Source organism: Aotus nancymaae, unplaced genomic scaffold, assembly GCF_030222135.1.
Source record: "Aotus nancymaae isolate 86718 unplaced genomic scaffold, 86718_ANA_hifiasm-v0.15.2.pri h1tg000003l, whole genome shotgun sequence".
NCBI classification, from domain to species: domain Eukaryota; kingdom Metazoa; phylum Chordata; class Mammalia; order Primates; family Aotidae; genus Aotus; species Aotus nancymaae.
In genome coordinates, this window is record NW_026988414.1 from 30,171,146 (window position 1) to 30,196,475 (window position 25,330).

The window sequence follows — 25,330 nt, forward strand, 5'->3', positions numbered from 1 at the left end:
CAATCTTCAGAAAAATATAACAGAATTCAGAGTTGCTACAATATATTATCTACAACGTCCAGTCTTCAACCAAAATGTATTAGATGTGCAAATAAAAAAAAAGCATGGGGATGCTAGAGACACTATTTTAATACCACAGACTTTAAGACGAAAATTACTGCCAGAAACAAAGTTATTTCATAATGATAAAAGATATCACAGTCATAAACATATATGTGCCAAAACAAAAAATATGTGAAACAAAAACTTACACAACTAAAAGGAGAAATACACAAATTTATCATTATGTGTTTAACAGACTTTTTCTATAATTGATAGAATTGAAGAAAATCAGTACAGAAGATGATGTAAATGACACTATTTCCTACACAGATCTTGGCTGATGATTAAACACAACACCCAATAATTGCAAAATGTACCATCTTTTTAAGTTCATATGAAACATTCCCCAAGACAGGCTATATTCTGGGCCACTAAAAAAAAAAGTCCCAACAGATTTTAAAAGAATATATAACATCACACACTGGGGCCTGTTGGGGGTTGGGGGATTAGGGGAAGGATAGCAGTGGGTCAGGGGATAGGGGAGCATAGCATTAGGAGAAATACCTAATGCAGATGATGGGGGAAGGAAGCAGGAAACCACCATGGCACTTTATACTTTAAGTTCTGGGGTACATGTGCAGAACATGCATGTTCTGCACATGTACCCCAGAACTTAAAGTATAATTGAAAAAATTATTAAAAAAATAAAAGAATACATATATGTATATGTATATATCTCTCCTTTAAGATTTCATTCTTGGGCTGGGAGCAGTGGCTTAAGCCTGTAATCCCAGCACTTTGGGAGGCTGAGGTGGGCAGATCACCTGAGTTTGGGAGTTGAAGACTAGCCTGATCAACATGGAGAAACCATCTTTACTAAAAATACAAAATTACTTCGGCATGGTGGTGCATGCTTGTAATCCCAGCTACTCGGGAGGCTGAGGCAGGAGAATGGCTTGAATTGGGGAGGCGGAGGTTGCAGTGAGCCAAATTGGTGCCACTGCACTCCAGCCTGGGTAACAAGAGTGAAACTCCATCTCAAAAATAAAAAAAAAGATTTCATTCTTTAAAATATGTATATATCCTTTGATATTTCATATATATTCTTTGAGTTTTTATGTATATACATAGTTAATGTATTACATATATTAAAAAGAATAAAATTAGAAATCAATAAAAATATAGAGAGAAGCCCCAAATATTCGAAACTTTAAAAATACATGTCTAAATAACATGCATAAAGAATAAATTACAGGAAAAAGTTGAAAATATTTTGATCTGAATCAGGTAGTTAATACGACCTGTCCTGTAGATGTTAATCAGCTTCTTTAGTCAAGTAGGGCTTATTTAATGGGCCTATGTACTAAATGACCATGTCAGTAGGGACAGATTCTGAATGATTTCAATGGTAGTACTGATCAATTTCAATAAAACACTGATTTTGCTACTGTTCATGTTAAGTGCTCAAACTGTCAACAGCAATGATCAAATGCTGGTTCTGGGATATGGCATTATTTCCTAGAAGAACCAACCAGCTACCTGGTGCCAAGTTGTTTATATTGCACATCTAATATCATAGAGGAATAACCATTTGTCCTCTGTAGAGATATTCTGCTTAAGAATTTTCCTTCCTAGGCCACAGCACTTCTGCTAATACCACTATTCATGGACTTACAGAATAACCATACCATTGCCTTGTTCTACCACAGATTACCTTTGCTCAGGGGACCCATTTTACAGCAAAAGAAGTATGACAATTAACTAATATCTTTGGAATTCAGTGGTCTTACCACAGATTCCATCATCCAGAAGAAGCTGGTATTATTAAATGGTATAGTGGTCTCCCAAAGGCTCAGTTATGACACCAGCTGTGAGATAACACCATGAGAGGTTGAGATGCTACCCTCAAGAACGCAGTATATTCCTTAAACCAACAGCCAATGTGTGACATAATTTGCCTATAGCCAGATTCAGATGTCCAGGAAGCAAGGATATATTCTTCTGACTATTACAGCAAAAAACTTACTATAGGAATATGTTTTTCTTCCAAGCCCCACAAACTTAGTAGATTGGGGAACTCTAATACCCAAAGAAGAAATATTTCTACCAGGGAATTCACAGCCTGTTGAACTGGAAACTGGGACAAGAAAAGAAGGCACCACTATATTGCCCTAAGTAATTGATTATAATACCAATGGGAAATTGGTTGCTGCTATACAGTCAAGTCAAGGAGGACTATATCTAGAACCTAGAAGTTCATTAACGAGTCCATGTGAGTAGGCACATATCTAGTGGTTCTAATCAGTGGAAAACTGAAGCAACTCAGTAAAGAGAGGCACGGCAAGAACCTAAATCTTGTAAGGTCAAAAGTTTGGGCCAAGCGTGGTGGCTCATGCTTGTAATCCCGGCACTTTGGGAGGCTGAGGCAGACGAATCACTTGAGGTCAGGAGTTTGAGACCAGTCTGGCCAAAATGGTGAAACCCCATCTCTACTAAAAATATAAAAATGAGCCAGGCATGGTGGTGCAGCTACTTGGGAGGCTGAGACATGAGAATTGTGGGAACTTGGGAGGCAGAGGTTGCAGTGAGATGAGATTGTGTCACTGCACTCCAGCCTGGGCAACAGACTGAGACTCTGTCTCAAAAATAAATAAATAAATAAAAATAAAAATTGTGGGGTCACTTTGTAAAGAGTCTCATACAGTGAAATGCTGGCAGAGAGAAAGGGGAACATGAGTAGTGAGTAGTGGAAGAAGAAAGCTATGATTCTCAACTTAAATTTCGTGACCAACCACAGAAGTAGGGATTCTAAGTTATGTTTCATATTGTTTATCCACCATCCCCAGTCTTCCCATTACGAAGAGTAATAGTAATAATTAATATTTTATGTCTCAGTTAGGTATACATTCAAACTGAATTACTCTATTATGACACAATAGTTAATGGAACTTTTTGTGTGTCCCAAAAGGTGTGTTCAATTTATACAAATAAAGTGCAAGAGAAGATGTTTACTCTACTGGATATCTTCTGTTTATTCCTCCTGATCATTCAATCAGTATTGTGTCCTGGGAATTTGAGCTACATGGATTGCATCCAGGGCTCTCTTGCCCTCTGATTTCTGGTTGGGTTCAGCCAATGGCAGACACTAGTAGGAGATCAGATGGTAGGAGGAAAGTAGAGTTATGCTATTTATTCTCCTGGCTCTTTCCCTGATGGGTCACCATAGGTTCACTGCCTCATTCTGTTAGCGACAGGTCCCATAGGATGTCTCCCCTTTTACAATTATTCATTTGTTGCTTTAATAACTGTTTCCTTTCTTTGCTCATCAGGCTGAGGATTAGTCATAGTTCCTTGCAGTATCATGCCCTAGGGTATGCACTGCACTATGCCTTACTGGTTTTCTTTAATTTCACCCACACCTTTGGGAATAGACTTTTTCATTAAATTCTCAATTATCCTGTTGTAGCGTGTTATTTCTGGCCAAAACCTAACTGGTAAAATATCCTATTTGCATGGAGGTTAAGATGTTTACTATAATAATTGTAATAGTACCCACTACTAGTCTCTAACCTCTTATTTTATTATTCTTCATTGATTTTTTTTCCTATTTTTGCTTTGCTTTGCGAAGAAATACACCATGTTTATTAAGAGAATGAACTCTGAAGCCAGATTTCATGGGTTTGGATTTTGGCTTTTCCTCTTTCTAGCAGTTTGACTTTGCGTAAGTTACTTGGCTTATCTGTCTCATGGGATTGTTGGTGTGATTGAGTTAATAAAACGCACTCAGGACAATATTAGCCATAGAAAGTACTAGGAAAGCATTTCATTTTACTATTCAAAATATTTGTCAGTACCTGATATAGTATACATTTATTTATTATCTATTGTCCACCCAGATGTAAGCTCCCGAAAGGCAGAGATTTGGTTTTATTCAAAGCTGAATCCCTACTGGCTAGAAAAGCACTATCTCATAGAATTTTCTGTCATGATGAGATGTTCTATAACTGTACTATCTAATACAGTAGTCACTAATCACATGTAGGTACTGAGCATTTAAAATGTGGCTAGTGCTACTGAGGGACTAATTATTACATTTTATTTAATTGTAATTAATTGAAATTGACATAGTTACACGTGACTAGTGACTGTGATATTGGACAGCACAGACATTGCCTGGAAGATCATAAATAGGTACTCAACAGATTTTTGTTAAACAATGAATAAATGCCAGCCATTTATCGGAAGCTAGATATTTTAACAGGTATAATACTAAGCACTTTATATACATTATCTCATGTAAACCTCTCAACAAACCTGAGGGAAATATCACCGTTCACAATATATAGATGAGAACATTGAGGCACAGAGGAGTGAATTTGTCATAGCCAGTAAATAGACTAGACTCCAGCACTGAGCCAATGACAGTGAACTGAATTCGACTCAGGTTGGTTATGATCCTGATTTCCAATATCAGAGTATCAGACTCCCAGTCTTTCTCTCAGGAAATGAAATTACATTCCCAAGCTTCCTTTCTGTGCTATATCCATCTTTCATACTACCCAGCCTCACAAATAGACTTTCCAACATTCCTAACAACAAATTCTTTGAGTGAAGGATCCACACCTCATTCTTACTTCATTGTCATCTATAGTGTTGGCACTATGTCAGAATCATTCTTCAGTAAATCCTGACTGAAAGAGTAGAGGATGAATGGAGGCTCAGGTGGATGTCTGTAAGGTTCTAAAGGAAATTAATATCTAGTATCAATTTTACTTACACAAGAGGAAATCATATGAGCAGCTACTGGCCTTAACGCTTTATCTTGTGCCCGCTGAACAGACCTTTTAGAGCAGGTGTTGGCAAATCAGGTAGTATATTTTAAGTTTTGTGGGTCATAAAGTCTCTGTCACAACTATTTAACTCTATCATTCATGCATGGCAGCAGCCATAGACAATATGTAAATGATGACCCTGTTGCAATAAAACTTTGTTTATGATCACCAAATTTTTAATTCATATAATTTTCATATGCCTGAAATAGTCTTCCACTTTTAAACCATGAAATACTGCAAAAACTGTTCTTAGCTTGTGGGCTGTACAAGAACAGGCAGCAAGCTGTAGTTGCTAACCTGTGGCCTAGACAGGCAAACATAGGATCAGAAACACCGAGTAAGGCCGTAAAACTGTGTGGTAGAAACCCATACAGAAGGGGAAGTCCAGGGTGGAACGTAAGAGGCTGTTACTTTTCTTTTAACGTCCCCATTTTTCCTCCCTCGGATCATTCCATATCTTTTTCCTGTATGCTTTGCCGGGATGATTCTCAATCAATGTGCATACCTTCTCATACCTTCTCTCTCTCGTGGCCATTTGCATTTAAATCAAGGGTTTGGGGAAGACTGAAAAACAGTCAAGACCCAAAGTAATAGCTTTCTCATGAGGCGTTTACGCATTGAGAGATACCGTTCCATCAGTGTGAATACGTCTCTATGTACCCACCTGATGAAATATAATACTGGCTTCTAGTCCCCTCACAAAAGAAGCAGGCTTCCTGTTTGCGTGACTTAGGGGCGACTCCTGCTTTTCCCTGGCTGCCCATTAGTTGGCGCCTTTTGCCGTCCTTTTTTCCCAAGCCGGCTTTGGGGGCCGCGGTCGCTCCGCAGCTCGAGGGTCACATGGCCCGCCTGAGCAAGGGGAGCCCTGCGCCAAAGCTGCTCGGCTGGAGGAGGAGGCGAGGCTCCGGCGCGCACGCAAACCGCGCTGCGCCCGCTCCTTCCGGGCCCCGGCGATGGCGCCTCCACCGGGATGAGCCAGCCAGCCTGGGCGACACCAGAGGCGGCCCTCGGCGCGCGCAGGGGACCGAGCTGACCGCCCCAACCGGGTAGGTTTCCGCTGCGCACCATCTGCCCAGCCCTTTTGGCACAGTGGTCGGAACCCTGGAGAGACACCAGAGCCAGGGGACAAGGATTAGGAGTGGCCACAGCTGGCACAAGGAGGGCGGCTGGGGGTTGGGGAGAGGTATCGCAGAGGGCCCGTGCCTCTGGCCGTGCGCCTCGGGCAGGCGGGCTGCCTAGCGGCCCTGCCCGCAGCTCCGACCGCCTCCTGCCAGAGGATTGCTAGGACCCCGAAGGGCGTCCCCCGCGCGGCCGGGGCCCGAGTCAGTGCCGGGATGGAGGAGTGTCGCGGGGGCGTCTCCCTGGCCCTCGCCCGCGCCAGCTGCGCTGACAGGCCAACCGAAGAACGCGAGTGGGGCGCGTGCCAGCCTGGGTAAGACCCTCGCCGTGCCTAGCAGGGCCGAAGCGCCAAGGGGCCTGGCGCCTAATGGCCGCCCGCAATCAGGGGACCCTCGCGGCGCGTCCACACCTTGGGTTCGCTGGGCGAGCCGAGAGCGCGGCCGCGGCGTTGGGTTTCTGCGGGCGACCTCGCAACCAAGGGCTGGGGGTGAGCGACTGGGCAGAGGAGGGCGTCGCTCCTGGCACCAGGAAAAACCAGCAGAAGAGAAGGAGTACAACGATGAAGACGGGCAGCTCGGCCTACGGGTGGGAAACTGAGGCTCAATTGTGGCAGGGACGACCCAAGGTCAGCGACAGACACTAGATTCATGGCCCTGGACATCGTCCCCCATTCTTTTTCCAAAAGGGAGGGTTAAATTAGGTCTACCTGGGCGTGTCTCGCCCTCTTTCTGGCCCTTGGCTCGGGCGTCGCCTGTGCCGCACTGCGCTCGCGGTGCCTTGGGGCGTGAGCTCCTGCAGGGTCGTTGTGACCTGCATCCCCCGCTCGGCCCACGCTCTCTCCGGAGGACCGCAGAGCGGCTCCAATGATGATCTCACCATGCGGACCATTAGCAACACATGCAGGTGTGTGTCTGTGTGCATGTGTGTGCTTCTCCAAGAAAACTAATCCTTCTAAGGAGAAATAGTTTTTTTTAAGGGGTGGATTTCTAGAATGCACTGCACTACATACTTGATGAGATGAGAAGAGAAAACTAACATTAGAATTATTAGAATGTTGTAAGGATAACGCTTATTAGAAAACATCCAGGAAACAAAAATCCAAAGGAGAAAATAAAAGAGAAATAAAATATAAACAACTTCAACTTCTAGACGGTTTAGATTGTCTGCATATCTTAAATTTTTCTTTGTGTATACACATTTGAAGTTTTAAGTAAAAAATGTGGACCAAAAATGGTATCTTGTCTTAATTTGCATGTCTTTGATTATCCATAGGAATTGACACTTTATCCGCTGTGTAGTAGCCTTTTGCATTTCTGTAGGTGAGTTGACTGTTAATTCTTTTGCCCATTTTTCAATTGGAGTATCTTTCTCTTCTTGATTTTTAAGCACTTTATGTGTATTACATATTAAAGTATTAATTCTTTGTCACATGTAGCACTAAAGCGAGTATTTTATGTTCATTTTTACTAGTCCTAATTCCAAATGATCTTTCAGATACCTTGATCAATTTTTTATTTGGATAGTTATGGGCATATAAATTTGATAAAACTCATCAAAATGTATATTTAAGCAGTGCATTGTATTGTATGTAAACTGTACCGCAATAAAATTGATTTTTTAAATGGCCTAGAAAATTATGATGCTGAATAATGAGAGAGAAACTGCCTAGTCAGACATTAAAAGCTGTTATAAAGCTTTCATAATGAAAATAACGTGGCACCGGCACCACAGTGCAGAGAGCGAGAGATACCAAAATCCACAAACAGATATATATGTGTGTGTGTGTGTGTGTGTGTGTGTAATTTAATTTATTATAGCTATGGCAACCCAAATCATAAATTAAAAAATGGACTTAACAGATGCCCTGTCATGTTCACCTTCCCAGTGTCTAACGCAAGACTCAGTGTTGAATCGAATACTTAATTATGATTATAAAAGTAATACTCTTTGCAGAAGTGTAGAAAGCAAAACAGGAAATTGCCATAATGTTGTACCCGAGCGAGTCAAGGAACGCGCCACACTCTGAGAATGAATTATGAGTCCTTTATTAAGCCGGCGACCGAGAGTGGCTAACGCCCAAAATTCTCTCTGCCCCGAAGAAAAAGTTAGGTGGTCTTTTATATACTAGTTTTAACAGAAAGGGGAGAACCTAGCAGAAACAAACTTTTCACAAAGGCAGAGTACGCAAAACGTTAAAAAGAAAAACTGATATATAAGAAATAAAACAGTGCCAGGTGTGAGGAGTACAGCTGTCATGAAAGACATACAACTTATATAAGGCGGGCTCTGGGCACTCACTGCAGCTGCATTTTCAGGCTCTGCTGATACCACTTTACTCGGCCTCTTATCAACAAAGGCATTTCTGGGTGCCCAGGGTCTGTCTGACCTTGCTTTATACTATAGTTACATACTTAATGGGGAGAAGGTTACTAAAATGAAGAAGCCAAGATGGAGTCTGTTCAGCTCAAAAAGGCTAACATTAAGCCTGAGCAGCTTTTAGTCAGGGAAAGTTAGTTTTAGCTGGCAAAAAGCAGGGTATCACAATCCCCATACCCTTCATTTCTCCTTCAGTAAATTATACTCCACATTAAAAATAAAATGGTCAGAGCTCTGTACATTTTTCTGTAATTTGCACTGAGAGAGTTTGCATTTCTCCCTTCTCATCTTTGTCTACTTGGTCTGCTGTAACACATTCCTACGGACTAGGTGGCTTAAACAACAGACACATTTCTCAGAATTCTGGAAGCTGGAAGTTCCAGATCAGGGTGCCAGCGTGGTCAGGTTTTGGTGAGGGCCCTCTTCCTCATTTACATGTCAGAGAGCAAAGAAAGGAAGTGATCTCTTCTGTCTTTTCTCGTCAGGACAATAATAAAGAGCATGCATTCCTGAGGGCTGCACCATCATAACCTGATTACCTTCCAAAGACCCCATCTCCAAAAACCATCTCATTGGAGATTAGGGTTTATAACACGAATTTTGGCTGGGAAGGAGGAGGACAAACATTCAGTGTATAGCACAAACCTAGCTAAGATTTCTTTTATGTCAGCATATTTAAACCTTTCTCTTCTTAACGTGTCCACAGCATACTCTTTTATGATTATCTAAAAATCTGTTCCCTTTCTAGGCACTTCATTTGCCTGCAGTTCTTCCTTTCTTCCTTCCTCCCTCCTACCCTCTTCCTCTCTTTCTTTCTTCTTTCCTTTTCATTCTCTTCCTTCCTTTCTTCCCTCTCTCCCTCCATGCCTCTCCCCCTTTCTGTCTTTTTTTTTTCTACTACCAACAAAACAGCAGTGAACATTTCTTATCCATCTTTGGTAGCATGTGTTGGCATTTCTGCAGAGTACATTCCTAGAAGTAGGATTGCTATGTCAGAGGGGATGCACATACAAAATTTTTATAGATACTGCCCCAACATTTCCTCCAAAGATTGCACCAATTTATATGCAGGTGCCTAGTTGTTGAATGGTGCCACTCTCGCTTGAAGTAAATCAAATTCAGATGTTAAATAGATTATGGAGAAAGGGATCTCTATTACCAAGTCTTTTCACCTGAGCATTATTTTTCTGTTTATTAATGACTTTTTAAATACCCTTTGGTAGAATTTTGTAATATGTGTATATATTCTGCATATTTCTGAAATTTATTTGTAGGTATTTTTGTTATTTATTTTTTCCCTTTTGACTGGGATCTTTTATTTCATTAATTCATTGGTGATTGTTTACATGAAAGCAATCATATTATATAGATATAGATATGTAATGCTTATATATATATAATGTATTCTACTTGCTACATATGTTATATATTATTTTTACATATTCTGGTAGCAACCATGTTTTGAAAATCTATTGCCATCTCTAATGGTTTTTCAGTTGATTTCCCTGGGCTCCAAATTTGTGCAGGCAGTAGTGCATATTGGTTGAGAACGCGGGTTCTGGACACAGTCTGCCTGGGTTCAAGTTTTGCCACCCTGCTTAAAAGCTTAGTTTTTAAAAGTATAACATGGGCTTAATAGTCATACTTCTCATAGGCTTTTTATGAGGATCAATAGATGAGGTGCTTAGAACAGTGTCTGGCACATAAGCACTCAGCAAACATTTACAAATAAGTTGATCTCTACACAGTATATGACCAGCTCTTTGATACTACTAATTTTATAACTGAAGACCTGAGACCTATAGAGGTCAAGAGAGGCCATTTATCTGCTTAAAAAGCATTGAGTGTCTTCTATGCATAGTTTTGTGCTGGGTCTGTAAGGGATACCAAAGATAAATCAGACTGAATCTACTAAAAAGGGATGTAAAAGTCCAATGGGATTACAAGTCAAGAGCCATAAACAAGGCATGGAAGACAGCAGGCATCATGGGAAAACATGAGCTTTGAAAATTTATCCTTGTGCTTGAATTTTCTGCTTACAAATTGGTAGCATCAGTTTTTTTAACTAAATGGGATTAATTCCATTGCTATTTGAGAGTTGCTGTTTTGTTCAGAAGAAGTAGATGCAAGGGTCTAGCACAACACTGGGATATATAGTATGGCCTTAATAAGTGGCAGCTATAAATAGATACTGAATATTTATAGATACTCTATAAACAGAGTCTGAAGGAGAAAGTGACAGACAAATGCCCTGGAGGAAAAGTTCATAGAAAGGAACCCAGTACTTGAGGAGAAAAAAGAGATTATTTCTGGTTGGAGAGATCAGGGTTGGCTTTTGGAAGGGGTACCTTTTGAGCTGATCCTTGATGGTTGAGTTAGACAGTGTGAGGAACAGAAATGTGGCTGGGAAGATAGTTAGAACTGGATTGTGAAGAATCTTGGCAAATAATTTGGACTTTATTCTACAGTCATGAGAGAATCATTGAATAGTTTTACAGAAAAGAATGCCGTATTCTTACTTATGCTTCAGAGTATCATGTGGCTGCTGATCAGGTAAACATCACCATCATTTGCACAATCTCCTATGCCTGACAAAGGGCTATCCTAGCTATTGCCCCTTCATCTTCACAATGCCTCTATAAATATCTTTTATTTTCCTATTTTGCAGAGAAATAAAATAGGCTGAGAGATAAATTATTTTTTATACAAATTGATCAAATTAGTGAGTGCTGGGATGAGAACTGGACCCGGATCTTTTGGCTTGTGTTGCTCATTCTGGAGTTCAGAAGCTCTGTTAGGAGCCTGTTGCAATCAGCAGGCTTGGAGGGACTGAGGAGACACTAGAGTGTGGCAGGGAGGAAGGCTTGACAAGGGGAAGGCAGGGGGTAAAGAAAGGCATAATTAAAGAGGTCGGATTAGAAAGTGACTGCATGAAGGTGAGAAGTTAGAACCAGTGTTTTAGACTGAGGTGCCCGGGAAGTGGTGGTGCAATTCATATAGTGGATTTGGGAAACATAGAATATTCTTGAGCACTCATCCCCTGACTCACACCCTGGTATTGTGTCTCCCACACCCTATGGATCCTTTAGTTTAATTTTCAGAAGTTGCACTAAAATGTAACTGTTGAGTTGTCTCTACATTTATTCATCTAAGCCCTAGTTCACGTTCATTTCTCGGAGTCTGTGTCCTTTGCTGTCTTCCCTGAGCCCTACACTCTAGACATGGTAACAGGTAGAGATACCTGTTTAGGGAGGAGTTGTGTTTCAAAAGGCACATGCAAGGCATAGATAAGAACTGGGTATGTATTGTTCTGTAGAATCAGAGCTGTAAAGGTGCAATTGTTATTAGGTCAGCTCCCAGGTGCCAATCAGTCCACAGTGTCTCCGGAGTGTGGACTTCAGCCTGTGACATCACGGGCAACTGGAATTCTGGAAAAAGGCAATCAGAAAAGTAACACAGACTCTTGTCTCACCCTTATGATTGGACTGGGAGTAAAAAACTCCTTCACCAAACTAGTGGTGAAAAATCCTGTTTTTATGTCTGTTCCCCTAAGGCTATTTATCTTTTTGTTTTATTTTATTTATTTATTTATTTTTGAGACAGGGTTTTTCTCTGTCACTCAGGCTGGAGTGCAGTGGTGCAATCACAGCTCTGCAGCCTCAACCTGCCAGGACTCAGGCAATCCTCCTGCCTCAACCTCCTGAGGAGCTAGGACTACACGTACATGCTACAACGCCTGGCTAATTTGTGTATCTTTTGTTGAGACTGGGTTTTGCCATGTTGCCCAGGCTGGTCTCAAACTCCTAGGCCCCAGCCGATCATTCCCCGCCTCAGCCTCCTTAAGTGCTGAGATTACAGGCTTCAGCTACCGCATCCATCTGGCCATTCTTAAAACCAGATCAGTAAGGTTAAATAAATTATAGGTGGCATTGGACACCACATCCTACTGTGCAGCAATTGGTTAAATCTTTTAAGAAAATATTTTTTAAAAAGTAAACAAGAACATATTCTTGAATGACTATGTAACTCAATGTGGATTTTGAGAAAAGCAGTCATCTAATCTTGGGTGAAGGATCTGATCCCAGCTCCTGTGTGCTGGGTGGGTGTGGTAGATTGCATTATTGTTCAGAATATTTTCTGCTCCTCCCTGGGGACAATTTCTTCAGTCCTTCATTGGCTTCAGGTGTGGCCATGTATCTTTTGGCACTCCCTTCTTGCAGGAAAAATGACATAACTCTACTGTTGAACTTGAGTTATTATGTGACTTGTTCCAGTCAGCGAAATGTGGATGAAGTGACTTGTGTCACTTTTGAGCAGTGGCTTTGAGAGCCAGCTTGTGGTGAACTATTTCTCTTTTTTCTCTCTACCACAAAACCAGCAGTGTTTAAAAAAAAAAAAAATTCTATCTGCCTGGGTCCTACAGTACAGACAACAGGCAACAGAGGCACAATTGACCTACAATGGACAAGTAATATAAGCAAGAATTCAACCTTAGTTCTCATAAGCCACTGAGATTTTGGGGATCATTACTGAAGCCTGTCCTTATTCGCTCAATGTGTAACGACTGGGGTTGAAGACTGGGTCTTAAGCCCAGTGAGCATTCTAAAAAAATTTCTATACTCTCTGAGCAGATTGCTAGATGCTTTCTCCTGAGGATTGAGAAATTGGCCTGTTGCTTTTCTTTTCTAGTGAATCTTCACTTTCCCCTCCTCCTGCTCTGTGGGAGGAGTAAATCTTCCTGTACCATTGCTTTGGCCAAGGCACGATGAGTGGACTTGATTTGTGGCACACTGGAACAAGGATGTAAATGTACCTGCATGTTTTGACTTGGCCTCTTGTGCAGCTTCCAGGCAACCTAAGAACACGCCCCAGGTGGCTGTTTCTTCTGCAGCTTGATCTAGAAGGAGGGGACTGTGGCATGAACTAATTCTGGCCTACATTCTGGAGCTGACCCCAACGGAGCCACAGCTATCCACAGACCCGTATGCAAGAAATACATGTTATTACTTTAAGTTATGAAGATCTGAGGCTGTTAATCACCCCAGCAAAGCTGATTAATATAGGCAGGGACCATGTGGCCTCTGAACCGAATCCCTTTCTTTTCCTGATTATCAGTAGAACAGCAGTCTCACAGACATAGTTTTAAAGGAAAGGACTATACAAGATGTTAATGATTTTACTGCCCACAGGATAAATTGCCTGGGCCCAAAGGTCCTTTTTCAGGAGTGTGAGCTCAGCCCAGTTCTAGTATTGGCTTCTATTAGTAGTGATGTGAAACTGGTGAGACCACATAGATGTGCAACCACATAATTTGTTAACACCATTGGCCTGAGCAGAGCAGAGGAAGAAGCAACCAGACTGCAATACCCTGGACATTCACAAACCAGCAAGACTGGGGTTGCGTACTATTCAAACCTCTCCCTGCTTTGTTCCCTCTTTGGGTACTATCTAGATCTCTTAGTTCTCACTTTTGGGTCCCATAGTACAATCTGCTTCCATGGCTGAAATGAAACTTGTTTCTCTGCTTGAGAAATTACCGTGTCACTGTGCTATAGACATTTGGTATTCTACACAACTGTAGAGGGCAGAGTAGGCTAACTGCTGTAATAAAGTCCAAAAATTATTGGTGTCTAGACACAGTGATTTATGCATTGCTCACAACACAGTCCACTCTGGTTTGGGAGGGTACTGGGAGGTGGGCAGTGAGAGGGACCTCTGTTCCATGCAGTCCCAACACTGGGATATGTATGTACAGGATTCAAGGACCCAGGTTTCTGCCATCTGGTGGCTCCACCCTCCTCTAGATCCACCAGGGCTCTCCATTCAGCGGCAGATGGGGAAAGAGAAAGTCGAGATGGCATATCTGTTCTCAACTACCTTGTCCCAGGTGTCACACCTGTCACTTTGCTGACAAGCCCTAGTCACATGACTCTACCTGGAGAAGGCAAGCTAAGAAATGAAGTCTTTCTGTGTGCCCAAGGAGAGAACATGGATTTGAGAGCACTGAGTCTGCTCCACAGCAGCCTCGTATGGTTCCTGGGCAAGCCTCCCTTTGCAATAACTCACAAACTAGATACTTTTCCTCAAATCTGTGTAAACCTTATTATGCTTCTGAGGCAATAGTTTACTTTCTATACTACAGACACCATTTAGCTTTGCATTGACCTTACTAGCAATTACTGTGTACTGGCTTTGTCCTTTTAATTCTGGGGTTTTTTTGTTTGTTTGTTTGGCACTAGTCTGTTTTCCATCAGAACACTAGACCTGCTTACTTCTAAAATATTTTTATGAGTTTGAACATATGCATAGATTTTAATGGCATTTTTGTTCTGCATTATTTTGCTTCTTAACACATTTAATATTCATAGTAACCCTGTAAGACAGGTATTGTTATTTTCATTTTAGAGCTGAGAAATAGAAGATACATAGAGGTAAACTGTCTTCCCACCAAGTGAGAGGCAGAGCCAGCATTCACAGCAACATGAGCCTGGCCTCAGGCCATGCTCTGCACCATCACATCACACAGCATTGTTTCCTGGACCAAACTGGGGGCAACTGTCTCTTCCATCTTTAACTCTGCCTGCCTCTTCCCTCCCTCGTTGAAAAGCTACTCTTGGATCTTCCTCCAGATGTTTCCTCCCCTCCCAAGCAAGCTCTAGAGTTTGCTTGCTTATGGGAAGTAACAAAGATATTTCAGGGAATCCTAAGTATTCCTTCTCTTGCTGGACAGTTTTTTTGGTAACTGCTATATGCACAGTTAATCAACAAGTATATACTTGGCTCTTATGCTGGAACTTGCTCTAAACGTGTGTATTTCCTTTGCGCCAAGCCTTGCTTTTTTGCCTCTGTTTTAAGAACCCATTGTCTGTGTAGCTGACGAATAGAAATAATGATCCTAACAGCCTAACTGGAGATTTTCTGGCACATTGTAAACCTAACTAAGTATCTTTAGGCATGGAGACTTGGTTGGATGCACTGAGATCTTGTTACTCATGGAAATAGTAAAAACATCGCATAGGTTGTTAGCAGACACAACCAAAGAACAGTTTAATTCAGAAAATAAAGTCTCTAGAAGCTACAGAGCCTTGAATTATAATTTCTTCTTTGATATGTACTGAGTTCAGTTCTTGGCCTCTTTTTTTTTTTTAAGTTATCCTTACCATTACCTATTTCTTCTCTCTTTAGGTTTGACTTCTGATGACTCTGGCCTGAGTTCCAGGATGGTTTTTTCTTGGGACCAGACATGAACAAAAGTTGACCTCATGAACACTTCAACCTCTCCAGCTGCCATGCTCCTCCGGAGGCTGCGGCGACTATCCTGGGGCAGCACCGCTGTCCAGCTCTTCATCCTAACGGTGGTGACATTTGGCCTGCTGGCCCCCCTGGCCTGTCACCGACTTCTGCACTCTTACTTCTATCTGCGCCATTGGCATCTGAACCAAATGAGCCAAGAGTTCCTGCAGCAAAGCTTGAAAGAGGGCGAGGCTGCCCTCCACTATTTTGAGGAGCTTCCCTCTGCCAATGGCTCAGTGCCCATTGTCTGGCAGGCCACCCCCCGGCCCTGGCTGGTGATCACCATCATCACTGTGGACAGGCAGCCTGGCTTCCACTATGTCTTGCAGGTGGTGTCCCAGTTCCACCGGCTTCTTCAGCAGTGTGGCCCCCAGTGTGAGGGGCACCAGCTCTTCCTGTGCAACGTGGAGCGTAGTGTGAGCCATTTGGATGCCAAGTTGCTCTCCAAGTACGTCCCTGTGGCCAATCGCTATGAGGGCACTGAGGATGATTATGGTGATGACCCTTCAACCAACTCATTTGAGAAGGAGAAGCAGGACTATGTCTATTGCCTGGAGTCATCCCTGCAGACCTACAACCCAGACTATGTCCTGATGGTAGAAGACGACGCTGTTCCGGAAGAGCAGATCTTCCCAGTCTTGGAGCACCTTCTGCGGGCTCGCTTCTCTGAGCCACATCTCAGAGATGCCCTTTATCTCAAGCTCTATCACCCCGAGAGGCTCCAGCACTACATCAACCCAGAGCCCATGCGGATCCTGGAGTGGGTTGGTGTGGGCATGTTGCTGGGGCCCTTACTAACCTGGATATACATGAGGTTTGCCAGCCGCCCAGGGTTTAGCTGGCCTGTAGTGCTCTTCTTCTCCCTGTATAGCATGGGTCTGGTGGAGCTGGTGGGTCGGCACTATTTCCTGGAACTGCGGCGGCTGAGTCCTTCCCTGTACAGCGTGGTTCCTGCCTCTCAGTGTTGCACCCCAGCCATGCTCTTCCCTGCCCCTGCGGCCCGCCGGACCCTCACCTACCTGTCCCAAGTATACTGCCACAAGGGTTTTGGCAAGGACATGGCACTGTACTCGCTGTTGAGGGCCAAGGGAGAGAGGGCCTACGTAGTGGAGCCGAACCTTGTGAAACACATCGGGCTCTTCTCCAGTCTCCGGTACAACTTTCATCCCAGTCTTCTCTAGGGTGTCAAGAAATGCCTTTCTGAAGTTGGCCACTTCTCAAAGATTCAAATATCAATCTCTTTATTTAGACATGGTTGCCTGCAGGTATTTCACTGTTTACTGTTGCTAGAGATACAGGCACTGGGGCAGCTGAGGACCATCAGTAAATCAAGAGCCTTGGTTTTGGTAGCCTCCTGGCAGGAGCAGCAGTTTGCCACAGGTCCGAACCTCTCCCTCCACACAGCCACACTGCCTCATGCAGTCTGACCCACCCAGTGAGGGTGCATTTGAACACTGGTTATATTCTCCATTTGTTTTTAAGCTCTTCTTTGTGATAGAGCTTGTGACTGCCAAAAATCTTGTGCACAGTGATATGACTGTTTTAGGATCTGAAGGGTAGAATTGTGTGAAAGGTGAGATCCTTTGGAATTGGGTTCTTTCTCATTAGGTATGAAAATGGATGTATGTTTAGAATATACGCCCAGGGAGGCAGGACCATGTGGATAGATTCCCTTTGTTTCCTTGACGTGGTGTAATAAAAACTGATAAAAGCCGTGCAGTGCCCGGCATCTTGGAGGCAGGTGATCTGGCTTTTCTGTTACCTGGCATTTTCTTTTCCTATATGTCTGTAGTACACTAATAATTAATATTGTTAGTGAGAACATGAAGGCATGACAAGATCTGGAAGAGCTTCTGGACCATCAAAGTCAGATTGCTTCTGTTGAGTAGTGATTTAACATTGACTATTTCTGTACTACTCTGACTCTTTGAAAACGGGACATTTCAGAATGATATAGTATGGGAGAGCTCTTTACTAGCAGCATATTGTTTTTCCTGACTTTGCTGGGTGACTGCTTACCCTTATTTCTATTTCTTCTAGATAGCATGATGTTATAGAAAAAAAAGCATGGACTGAAGTCAGAAGACCTAAACTTTATTTCATATCTCTGCCATGCCCTAATGACACGACCACCTTGGACATGTCATATAATCACTCTGGGTCTCAATTTCTTTACCTGTAAAGTGAGGACAGTAATACCTGTTAAAGTTGCCTTGAGGATTAAATGGTAGAATATATATAAAACACCTAGCAAGTGCTTAGTTCATAGAAGACACTTGGCAAACTTTTCTCTCCTATAATAGGCATATACAACTCAAGTTTATTTCAGAAAAAAGATCCTGGTGATGTTTAAGTATGAAGTAGTGCATGGGGCTGCCACCTCTGTACCAGCTACTCCAGACCAAGCACTGCTAGAATAAAGACTGACTTTTCATTGTGACCTCTGAGGGATATGCAGCTCAGCTTTCACTTACCCCCACTTTCAGCCAAGCCAAAAATAAGGATTGTTCATTCAAACTAGAAATGATCTCCAGATTGAAAATGAGACTCCTCGTGAGTTTATTCTAAGACCAGAGTCTGAAAATTACTTTTCTCAAAAGTTGCAAAGAAGTGTCTTTGACAGTACTTATCAGACTAGTGACCGGCAAGTTCCTTTATAAGGATGGATGATGATATTAGAGTTCAAGCAATTGTCCAGTTTGTTTCAATACCACAGTTTGCTTTTAAATTCCCACAGTGAGCTTCCATCTTGAGACCCACTCAAGACCACTGAGTGATTATGTAAGCGTTGATTACCCATGCTCTACAGATGAACAAATTGAGACCCAGAGATGCTGAACTGTTCTCCAGGTCACAAAGCTGAACAGCAGCATAGCCAGAATGGGAACAGAGCTCTTCTGACTTCAAGCCCCTGCACTTTTTTCTTAACCACATTTATTTTATAAATATTTATGTGGTCAAAGTCTCTTTTGTAAAATCTGAGTATAACCTGGACTAAATAATGTCTCTGTAAGCTAAGATGGCAGAAACCCATTGTCATGTTAGTTTGGGGGAACAAACAGATATTAGTATGTGTTGTAGTGTTACAGTGAGCTGTGATGTATCCCCCAGCAATGTCCAAAGTGATCAGAGCTCCTAGATGACTTATTACAATGTTCGGATCCCCCTCCTTCATTCCTCCTCTCTCAGTGACCTGTCCGCCCCCAAGCTTTAGAACTGAACCATCTCCAACTTAGAACTCATTAAGAGTTTGTTGCATTAATGATTAGATCTCCTCATGAAAGTTTTTTGACCAATGACAGTGGAGCCACTTTAAGCTAGCCAGGCCCAAGACAGGGAAGCACTGCTGGTTTACATTTCTGCTCTAATTCATTTGTCTATTGCCTGCAGATATCCCCTCCCCTGACTTCTCCATTGCGGAAGGCTAAGGCCATCCTTCCTGTCCAGTATCTCTACCTACACACTAACATGCCTTTTCCCGCTTGAGCTGAACTAGGATCTGCTGTCCTTGGACATTTTCTGCAGATGCAGGCTCAGTTCTGCTCTTTTGTTCCTACCCACTTCTAGATCTTCCTTCATGTCATCCCTTATTCTTATAAGGAGTCTAATTTTTGTGTATTGTCCTTGATTAGGGCAGCTGACAGCTTTACACCAAAGCTGAAGTCTCTCATTTAATCCTAAGCAAGGAGCTAGGGAGAACTAAGATATCCTTCCCATATCAAGGGACATAGGTTACCAGAAGGGTGGAGGTCTCTTAACAGGCTTACTCACCTTTCAGAGTTTAAGTTATGATTGGGCTTAAGAAGCTCTCTCTTGTGACTGAGTGTATTTGCATAGACATGTCTGTGAAAATAAAAGCACCCATTTTGCTAAGGCTTTCTGAGAAGACTTTTATCGTTCTGTCTTTCATGAATGGATTTTTCTGATGTGGCAAATACTATGGGTTCTCTGCCCCCACACACATAGTTTTGTATTCCCAAAGTAGCCATTCAAAAGTATTGGCTGCTGCCTGCACAAGCAACCGTGGCCACAGATCCCTGGGCCACAGCAATGCCAGAGCATTTATCCATCTTTTTCTGGATAAAAACAAATTGGGGGTCACCCCTACCACCCAGATCATCTTACCTCTCACCAGTATACCCCTGGTACAGTGTGGGGATCATTCCTTTACTCTTTCCTGCCTCTTGGCCTAAAAGTCTTACAATAAGCTGCAGAGCTGCCATGGGTGGTATTCCTGTCTAGTGCTCCATTGGTAACACTAAGAAGATGCAGCAACACCTGCAGCCTGGAAGAGAAAACCCAGCTTTCCCCTGAGAGAAACACAGGGATCCCTCACACCCACCCTCCCCCAAGACACACACTGAAAACAAAACCACTACAATAACAAAGTAAAAAAAGTAGCTTTGTGTGGTGATGGAAAGACTTCCTCTTAACACTTACCATTCCCTCTACTTGTACTGCATGTAAAAAACTTTTAATAGGACTAAAATTATACACTATAACTAATTCTCAGTACCTAGACCCCATTCTTTTTCCTCTTCTTCCTGATTTTCTTTCCTAGTCCATTTCTTTTTGTCCAGTATTCCTTTTGTTCGGAGGCAGTTCCACTGTGAGTCCTTTACTGTTTCTCATTCATTCATTGCTCACTATGTGTCATGTTCTATTCTAGGTGTTGGGAATATAGCAATGAATGAAACAGAAGACCCCTGAGCTCATGTTCTATGGGGAAGGTGAAGTAGAAAAAAACTCAAAAGAATAAATAAGGGAATTTCAAGAGGTTTGAAGGAAATCTAACTAGTTAATGTGATAGAGGGACCTAGGGATAGGGAAGGGCATGGACTGCTTTAGATAGGATGGGAAATCTCTTGGGGGAGATTAAAATTGAACTAAGATGTGAATTGCATAGAAAAATTCAGCCAAGGGAAAAGCATTCCAGAGAGAGAGCATAGCAGTGCAAAGGCCTTGCAGAAGGAACCAGTTAAGTAAGTCCAAAGATGAAAGAAAGCCAGTGTAGCTAGAGCTTGAAGAATGAGGAAGGCAGTGGGAAGACGTGAAGGTCAGTTTGCAGGGGCCAGATATATCAGGCCTGGAAGGTGATATAGCTGTTTGAATTTCATTCTAAATGCAATGAGAAACCAGCTCCTAGCAAGATAATAAATTGTTTTTCCAGAACGTTAACTATCCATTATTTAGATCCTTTGCATTCTCATAAGCTGATCATATAAACATTCCGTGACAGTAAGGCATCCATTAGAGATTTATTACATAAGGGAATGTGGGACATGCAAGAGCAGATGACAAACGTAGAAACTCTCTGCTTCACTTGGCATCTCTGTCCTTTTCCTCATCTTTCTGATATTTTAAAGCTACTGTGTTCCTACATATATATGCTATCTGTTCCTTCATTCTCTTTGATAAATTCATCATTTGCCTTTACATTGTCATCTGTTTTTACTTCCAAATGGTTAACATAGGTGCTTTTTTTGGAATCAGTTTATTATTTCATATTTCTGTGTCAGTCACTAGGAGAAAGACCAGGAAAATATGTTAAACTCTAAACCAAAAATTCCCATTCACTGCAGAGTAATGATTCCCAACACCGCTGCAATTCAGGTAGTGGAGTGAACTGAAGCCACAACACATCACCACCACAGTCCTAATAAATTAATTTTTTTGTTTGTTTGTTTGTTTTGGTCTGCTAGCTCTTCCAAATTTCCAACCGTCTTTGACATAGTCCCAAGGATTTTCCAAATAATATCCAACCTAGAACACAGTTTCAGTTAATAAGCATTTTTCAGCAAATTCTATTGTAGTTGGGATAAAAACATCCAGGGATAAAAATATCCAGTGGCTTAAAATTACCCAATTTTATGTCGTGTTGCTGTAACTCAGCAGTGCATCCATCGTACTGCACACAAAAATCCCACAGTTACCAACACCAATTAAAGTGCCTCTCCACCTAAATTAAATTACCAGCTAAATAAATTCTCCCAAATGAGGATTGTATTAAGGTAAATTAGATTAGTTCTATCAAACTTGTATTCTGCAGTTGCACTGTAATATTCTCACCATTTGTCTTCAAACAACAACAAGAAAAGAATGCACAATGCAGTGTTTCCATTAAAGAAACAACAAAATCAGTTATCAATTTTTAAGCAAACAGCTGTAACCTAATTCCCCCATTGTGTTTTTTTTTTTTTTTCCTGCAAACGTTGGCTGCCATTTAATTTTGGAAGAGAAATAGACAGAACTTTCAGTTTTCCTATCAGGCATGTTACTCACAGTGGTTGGGATTCAATGTTTCTAGCTTTGTCCCAAGCAGGGCAAAATTCCTGATTAACCAGTTTTCAAGTCAATCAGTCTGTGTAGATTTATTTCCAGCAGTGTGTTTGTGCAATGCCTCCTGTCCTCAACCATACCCTTCTCCAGCCCCAGTATATCCAAAATCCATGGCCAGTTGGGGTTCTGAAAAAGTTTGGCTTCCATCTAGCTCCCCTCCAAAGAAGTTAATGAAAGAGGAGGCAGGATTTCATCTTCTTTCTGGATGGTGCACATGGAATACATCTAAATTTTAAAAGCTATATATGTATAAAATGGTGTGTGTCTGTATCACATTCAAAATCATAGTTCATGTATTATTCTCCAAGGGAATACATCAAACAAATTAATCATGAGTAAATCTAAATTTAGCAGTTTATTCTCATCTTAATGAATACTAAATCCTGTTTGCGATTTTCAAATGACTCAAGCTTTTTCCTTTTTAATCTCCTTGAACTTTTAGCTGAAGCACCTCAATATGCAGAAACACATTTCCATGTTTGAATCAGGAAAGGCTTGGAAGAGATTGGAATCACATTATATTTCATTTAACAGTAAACACCACAGGAATAACTATTTCAAACAAACTAACCCCTTCTTGTCACACTTAAACATTAACCTCAACCCCAAGGTAGACAGATACTAAAATTCAGAATTGCATCCCAGGAGGCCTTTAGGACAAATTAATTTTTGTTCTGTAAAAGGCATCACGTGTCATGTTTCACATCAATTTACATTTATTGAGTGCTTACTGAGTGAGAGGTGCTGTGCTCAGTGCTGGAGACTCAAAGAGGAGTGAAGAAGACATGCTTTCTTCCTTTCAGAACCTTGTCCCCCAGTAAGGGAGTTAGCAACATCAGGTAAGTCCTGAGATGCAGGATCACACAGTGCAGTCTCTAAATTGCCCCAAAGCACTGAGACTCTTTAAGTTATCCCAAATTCCTTAACTTCTCTGCAGCCTCTTTTGCTGAGGACAATACGATCCAACAAAAAAAGTCTCCTACTAACAAAGAGAATGTTTGATACAAACACTTAATTTCAGAAACAGTTGTCTCCCAAAGGACTTGGCTTGCCCAAAGATGACTTACCTTTTGGGCAGCCGCTTGCCACCCACACCTGTCTCAAAGAACAATCAAGCTGAACCCAGGCAGTTTCATTGTCCACCCCCTCTTGCTGACAGAAGCTTGCTGATGTGCAAATGGAGAGAGAGAGGACTGGGAAAGTCACAACTTGTCCTTGCTCCCTCGAGGTAAGTCTCATCCCTTAAAGCTTGCCTGCCGCCTCATTGCCTTTCCCAAGTCTTGTGCCAAGTCGGAGCTTCCTGTATCATAACTTCACTACAGCTGATTGCAAGCTGAATTCAGTCTCCTGGCACTCTCCTCACAGAATGACTATAATCCTTCTTTGAACCCTGCAGTTTTTAGCCGAGGACCACATATTTTTTCCACATACTCTCGTCAGTGGTTTCCCATAGGGACCCTCAGTCCTGAAAAGACACATCCCTTACTTTTGGCCAGGCACAGTGGCTCACGCCTGTAATCCCAGCACTTTGGGAGGCCGAGGTGGGTGGATCACGAGGTTAAGAGATCGATACCATCCTGGCTAACATGGTGAAACCCCGTTTAAAATACAAAATACTAAAAATACAAAAATTAGCTGGGTGTGGTGGCGCGTGCCTGTATTCTGAGCTACTCGGGAGGCTGAGGCAGAAGAATCGCTTGAACCCAGGAGGTGGAGGTACAAGTGAGCCAAGATCACGCCACTGTACTCCAGCCTGGTGACAGAGCGGGACTCTGTCTCAAAAATAAATAAATAAATAAATAATTTTCTTACAAAAAGACATATCCCTTACCTTAAAAAACTAAAGTTTTTTAAAGTTTGTTTAGGCAACCCACACTGGTATGGGCCAGAGTCCTCAGACTGACTCAGGATAGCTGACTAAGCTGCTGCTCCAGAACGCTGAAATATGTCATAATTCACAACCATGGTTCATAACTGTGTGACCACCGTAAATCTTACCTTCGAGGATGCTCTCATCTGAATGAACTAAGCAGAAGGAACCAAACAATAAGAGTAGGGCTTGAACTTTTTAGCAAATTCAGTTCTTAACTAATTAGAAAGCATGGATGAGCTAACAGTTTCTTACCCCTTGCCAGGAGGGAAATGGAGAAATTTGATTTATACGTGAAAATTCTGCTTTTCAACTTTCACTTGCCAAAGGTAGGACAATTCAAATGAAAAGAAAAAATGGTGTTACCCATTTATTTTCCCAACAGAGATGTTTGGAATGCTCTTTCACATTCTCTTCATATATGGGCAGAGTTTGTGCTGTAAATTTTGCAAGTTGGTTTCAGTGCAAGAGATGGTTGTAGCACTAGGATGCATTCGGTGGCAAGTAAAAGAATCTAGTCTCCAAGGGGCTTAAGCAAGATTGATGCTTAATTTTCTCACCTATCAAGAGGTCTGGAGAAGGCAGTTGCAGCAATGCAACAATGTCATCTAGGACCCAGATTCCGTCTGCTCTTCTGTTCTGCCATCTTTCACCACCTCAGCTACTGCAGCTTCAAATATCATGTCCTCACAGAGCTGCATTCAATGAGAGTAGGAAGGGGCTGGGATAAAAAGCTTTCTCTTGTAAAGTTCTGTGGTGGTTGTTTTGTTTGTCTTCCTTTTTCCAGGAAGAGCAAATTCAGGAAGTCTCCCAGCAGACCTCTCCTTTTGCTTCCTAGGGTCAGAATTAGGCCATATACCCACTTCTAGACCAATCACAGGCAAAGGAAAACAGGACAAGCCCAGTTGCAATTCATTCCCTTGGGGCTTGGATAGGGGCCCATCTTCTATGATCTCAGTGGCTCCCTACCCACCACCTAAATAAGATGGGGCTGTTGTTGGCCAAGAAGAAGAGACACATGGATAGCTCTTGGGTAAAATGTGAATAGTAACTGCCCTGTTGCTGGGGGAAGTGATCAAGATTTTTTTTTTTTTAAGACAGAGTTTCACTCTTGTTGCTTAGGCTGGAGTACAATGGCGAGTTCTCGGCTCACCACAACCTCCACCTCCGGGGTTCAAGCGATTCTCCTGCCTCAGCTTCCTGAGTAGCTGGGATTATAGGCTTGCACCATCACACCTAGTTAATTTTTTTGTATTTTTAGTAGAGACAGGGTTTCCCCATGTTGGTCAGGCTGGTCTCGAACTCCCGACCTCAGGTGATCCACCTGCATCGACCTCCCGAGGTGCTGAGATTACAGGTGTAAGCCACTGTGCCCAGCCTGATCAAGATTTTTAATAGCCTTTCTGCTTTTGCCATTTTATTTGAAAATTGAAGTAGCATGGAGATTTATTTATAGTCA

General features: G+C 42.2%; 2 protein-coding genes across 7 annotated transcripts; one reads left to right on the forward strand and one right to left on the reverse strand.

Annotated features, from left to right (window-relative positions):
- Nucleotides 1–5,694: 5,694 nt before the first annotated feature.
- On the forward strand, nt 5,695–19,550 carry PGAP4 (post-GPI attachment to proteins GalNAc transferase 4). Of its 4 annotated transcripts, none has more exons than XM_012467137.3 (2): nt 5,695–5,920; nt 15,555–19,550. In XM_012467137.3, the coding sequence occupies exon 2, from the start codon at nt 15,632–15,634 to the stop codon at nt 16,841–16,843; it is 1,212 nt and encodes a 403-aa protein (XP_012322560.1). In that variant the 5' UTR covers nt 5,695–5,920; nt 15,555–15,631; the 3' UTR covers nt 16,844–19,550. The 4 variants fall into 4 exon arrangements, with proteins under 4 accessions (XP_012322560.1, XP_012322561.1, XP_012322564.1 ...); XM_012467138.3 differs by lacking the exon at nt 5,695–5,920 and adding an exon at nt 6,103–6,306; XM_012467141.3 differs by lacking the exon at nt 5,695–5,920 and adding an exon at nt 6,407–6,618.
- On the reverse strand, nt 11,652–24,601 carry LOC105727326 (uncharacterized). 3 transcript variants are annotated; one of them, XR_010343700.1, is made up of 4 exons: nt 24,432–24,601; nt 17,682–17,838; nt 13,183–13,266; nt 11,652–11,797 (listed from the first exon to the last, which is right to left on the reverse strand). XR_010343700.1 is itself a non-coding variant. In XM_064379465.1 (3 exons), exons 1-3 carry the CDS (start codon nt 23,238–23,240, stop codon nt 11,688–11,690), a joined length of 366 nt encoding a protein of 121 aa, XP_064235535.1. In that variant the 5' UTR covers nt 23,241–23,374; the 3' UTR covers nt 11,652–11,687. The 3 variants fall into 3 exon arrangements, 1 of the variants encoding a protein (XP_064235535.1); XR_001109751.2 differs by lacking the exon at nt 17,682–17,838; XM_064379465.1 differs by lacking the exons at nt 17,682–17,838; nt 24,432–24,601 and adding an exon at nt 23,069–23,374.
- Between the last annotated feature and the right edge of the window lie 729 nt (nt 24,602–25,330).